The following is a 3,411-nucleotide window of genomic DNA, read 5'->3' on the forward strand; positions in this document are numbered from 1 at the left end:
GCCCCCTAGGGGACATGAGGAATTTTTTTCTTTTGCGTTCCCTCACAAAACGTTTGCGTTCCCTCGCAAAACTGTACTTATCAGTTATAATTGAATACTGTAAGCCTTTCTTACGGTGGCCACTGTAAAAAAGGCTTACATCCATCCATCCATTCTCTGTTCATCCTTGTCCCTAATGGGGTCGGGAACGTTGCTGGTGCCTATCTCCAGCTACGTTCCGGGCGGGAGGCCCGCCAGTCTGTCGCAGGGCAACGCAAAGACATACAGGACAAACAACCATTCACACACACACTCACCTCTAGGGAGAATTTAGATAGACCAATTAACCTAACAGTCATGTTTTTGGACTGTGGGAGGAAGCAGGAGTACCCGGAGAGAACCCACGCATGCACAGTGAGAACATGCAAACTCCATGCAGAAAGACCCCGGGCCAGGAATCGAACCCAGGACCTTCTTGCTGCAAGGCAACAGTGCTACCAACTGCGCCACTGTGCAGCCCAAGAAAGGCTTACAGTATTCAATTATGCTGGATAACTGATAAATACAGTATTGCGAGGGAACGCAAAAGTTTCTCATTTCAGAGAGAGACTTTCGTGACCTTTGCTTGGGTTTTTGCCTTCTCTCCTTCGCTGGTCTCTTTCTTGTCCTGTACAACCTCAACCTTGGATTCCTTTTTAGCAACACCCTCTTCCTCCTCCTCATCCTCCTCATCCAGCTGAAGACTTCCGGAGGAAAACCTCATCCTGGCCAGCCCGGTGGACCCCACCATCTTCCCCAGCTGATGAGGTGGGCAGTAGTAGGGGTAGAAAACCTCTGGATCGGAGTTGCTGTAGCTTCCTGCAGCACCGCTGATCATGCACATGGAGGCGGGCCGATCAGGCAGAGGCGAAGAGTTGAGCGGGAGGTAAGCGGGTCTGGAGGGTCGTGTAAGGTGAGGATAGTAACCCAGGGGTCTGAACTCAGAGGCGGGATTAAAGGCCGGGTTTGCGCTCCTGGATAGATGAAACTTAACATCCGGTTGGCTGGCAACGCGGCGAGGTAACCCAGGCAAGAAGTTGGAGTCGTCACTGTAATGCCCCGCCTCCGTGTGTCCAACACCCAGTAGCCTCCCTCCATTGCTTCCTGTTTGGTAGACCCGTGCCAGTCCAAGACCCCCTGATCCACAAGGGCGAAAGTTCCTCCTAATTGGCGATACTGATGGCGAATCGTGGGATAAGGGGTAGAAAGCCGGCCGCGAGACGCCAGCGTCCATTGGCATATAGTCTCGCCTCGCTACATGCGGGAAACGCTCCAGTGAGGAAATGGTGACATAGTCGGACAAGTAGTGGTGTCGGTTTAGAGGTGAGGGCGCAACGAAGGGAAACGAAGGGAGGACGGGGTGGTACTGGTAGGCGGGGGAGTTTGGGTAGAGGAGAACCAGCTGCTGAGCAGCGTCTGGGTGTGGCTGCGGGTTGGGCCGGCGTCGTGAGCGGTTGGCGTAGACCCCCGCTAGCCTTTGAGCTTGTCGATGCGCCCTCGTCTCCTCCATTAAAGAGACGGAGGACGATCTGAACTTGGGCGAAGGGGTCGACTGGTGGAGCGACGGAGAGAGCGGGGTGACTTGAGCGAGGGAGTGTGGCCTCTGATTGACCTCGCCAGATGATTGGCTGCGTTTAGCACCTCCCTCGCTGAGGTCGGTGTTATTTAGGCCTCGCCGGCGTACGTCCATTTCATCATTACTGTGAACCGCCAGAGCACGACTGGTCCGGGGAAACGGACGGGTCTGTTCGTATACCTGGGGAGGCAAAACACAACTTAACTGAGCTTTATACTCACTTGTTATTAGTTATTCTAAGTAAGTAATTCCTTAAAATTGTGGGGAAAAGTACCAGATCCATTGGCAGATTATGTCACTTTCAACAAGACAAATAATCTGCTAATCCCACTAGAACTTTTTCATCAGTGTTAAGGATTTACTGACCTAAAAGAAACTACTTGCTAAATACTTGCTAATAACTTGCTAAAAAGTTATTTATAAGTTAATTTTGTGTTATTTCAACTGTGCTAAAATACAACCACTAGAAACTAGACCAAATATACTTGGTGATGTCTACATTCTCCTTCTGCACAGAAGTCGGATTCATGTCGCATTTAATAAGTAGCATGAACGACCAAACAAAAACATTAATTAAGCATCAAGACCTCCTGTGTGAACGTAGCCTGTCTTTTATTTCTTTCACTTTTTATCATATTACTACTAAGGTTGCTCTTTGTCTTATAAGGTTGTGATATAATAAAGATTAAAGTCAGGTCACCTCTTTGGAAACTTCAGTGAGGAGATCCGGAGAAGATCGACACTGTCTGGGGTCATAGTCCGACTGACCGTGGGTTCTGGTTCATTCAACAAAAACCAAGATTTTAGTTTCAGTGATTTAAAAAAAAAAACTTTTTCTTCACTATCATATGAAATGCTGAGCAAAAATACTTAATCTCTTTTATAAATCTGCTTTTTTAAGTTACTATACAATTGTTTTTATTACTTTTAAGGAGAAGGATCATCCAAATGTAAAATTCAGCATTTAAAAATGAAAAAGTGAATCTTACTTTTGAGGAAAACTCATGTAAATTTGTGATATTTATAGATTTTCTGATTGATTTTCACCTTTCAAAGCGTGATGGTTTCTTTTCTCCGGATCCCATACATTCCAGCAGCTGCTTCTGGGTTCTCCCACTGACACGTAGCAAAAAAAATACTTTTATTAGTCATTGTCAGTTACACAAGAGCCTCAGATGTAGTTCACAATTTCAATAACCTTACATTAACTCTTCTGTGACCCTGGTTATTTTGTTTGTTTAACTTTAACTGGGTTGATCCAAGATACATTAGACATGGTCAGGGTACATATAAGAGACCATAGATACACCCTCCCATCAAACTTCAATATGACAGGTTATGAATATGAACATGAATAATTAGGAGTATGACAGGGAGATGGGAGGGGCTTATATGTTAATGAATGTGACACCTCTTCCCGCTGTGGGTCGTAGTGCTTGATGTCATGAGATAGAGTGGATGTTATTGACTTATTGTAATTCTTTATCACAGCCCTGTACTGTTGGTGAGTCTGAAAGGCTGCTGTTCTTTAGTGGTCTAGACTTCCTCTCCCCCCAATACTTTGCACTTGGTCTGAAAGACACCTTTCTCCTCCTGCTCTTTGGTGGGATAATCAGACTTGCCACCTCAGCTGTCTTCTGCTCTTTGAGTGGTCAACCCAACCTGCTTCCTCTCCCCCCATCAAATTCTTTCTCCTGTCTTTGTATTCAGCTTGAAACACACCTCTCTTTGCTCATCCTCTGACTCGTCTCCTCAGCATCAATTGTTTGTCCTGTCGATCTACGTTCCCACCCTCATCTATGGTCATGAGATTTGGG

At 46.2% G+C, this 3,411-nt stretch overlaps 1 protein-coding gene across 1 annotated transcript; it reads right to left on the reverse strand.

Moving 5' to 3' along the window:
• Positions 1-577: 577 nt before the first annotated feature.
• Positions 578-2,947, reverse strand: LOC116733233 (FERM domain-containing protein 7-like). The gene is made up of 3 exons (XM_032584014.1): positions 2,642-2,947; positions 2,295-2,370; positions 578-1,774 (listed from the first exon to the last, which is right to left on the reverse strand). The coding sequence occupies exons 1-3, from the start codon at positions 2,677-2,679 to the stop codon at positions 578-580; spliced, it is 1,311 nt and encodes a 436-aa protein (XP_032439905.1). The 5' UTR covers positions 2,680-2,947.
• Positions 2,948-3,411: the final 464 nt, after the last annotated feature.

This window comes from Xiphophorus hellerii, chromosome 14 (genome assembly GCF_003331165.1).
Source record: "Xiphophorus hellerii strain 12219 chromosome 14, Xiphophorus_hellerii-4.1, whole genome shotgun sequence".
In the NCBI taxonomy this organism is placed as follows: Eukaryota; Metazoa; Chordata; class Actinopteri; order Cyprinodontiformes; family Poeciliidae; genus Xiphophorus; species Xiphophorus hellerii.

What these genes read in the sequence shown, in the direction of transcription:
- LOC116733233 (XM_032584014.1), bottom strand. Translation starts at nt 2,679, where the DNA reads ATGGGATCCGGAGAAAAGAAACCATCACGCTTTGAAAG. An exon ending in AAACCATCACGCTTTGAAAG is followed by an intron (nt 2,371 to 2,641) that starts GTGAAAATCAAT and finishes TGAATGAACCAG; the next exon opens with AACCCACGGTCAGTCGGACT. An exon ending in TCACTGAAGTTTCCAAAGAG is followed by an intron (nt 1,775 to 2,294) that starts GTGACCTGACTT and finishes TTGCCTCCCCAG; the next exon opens with GTATACGAACAGACCCGTCC.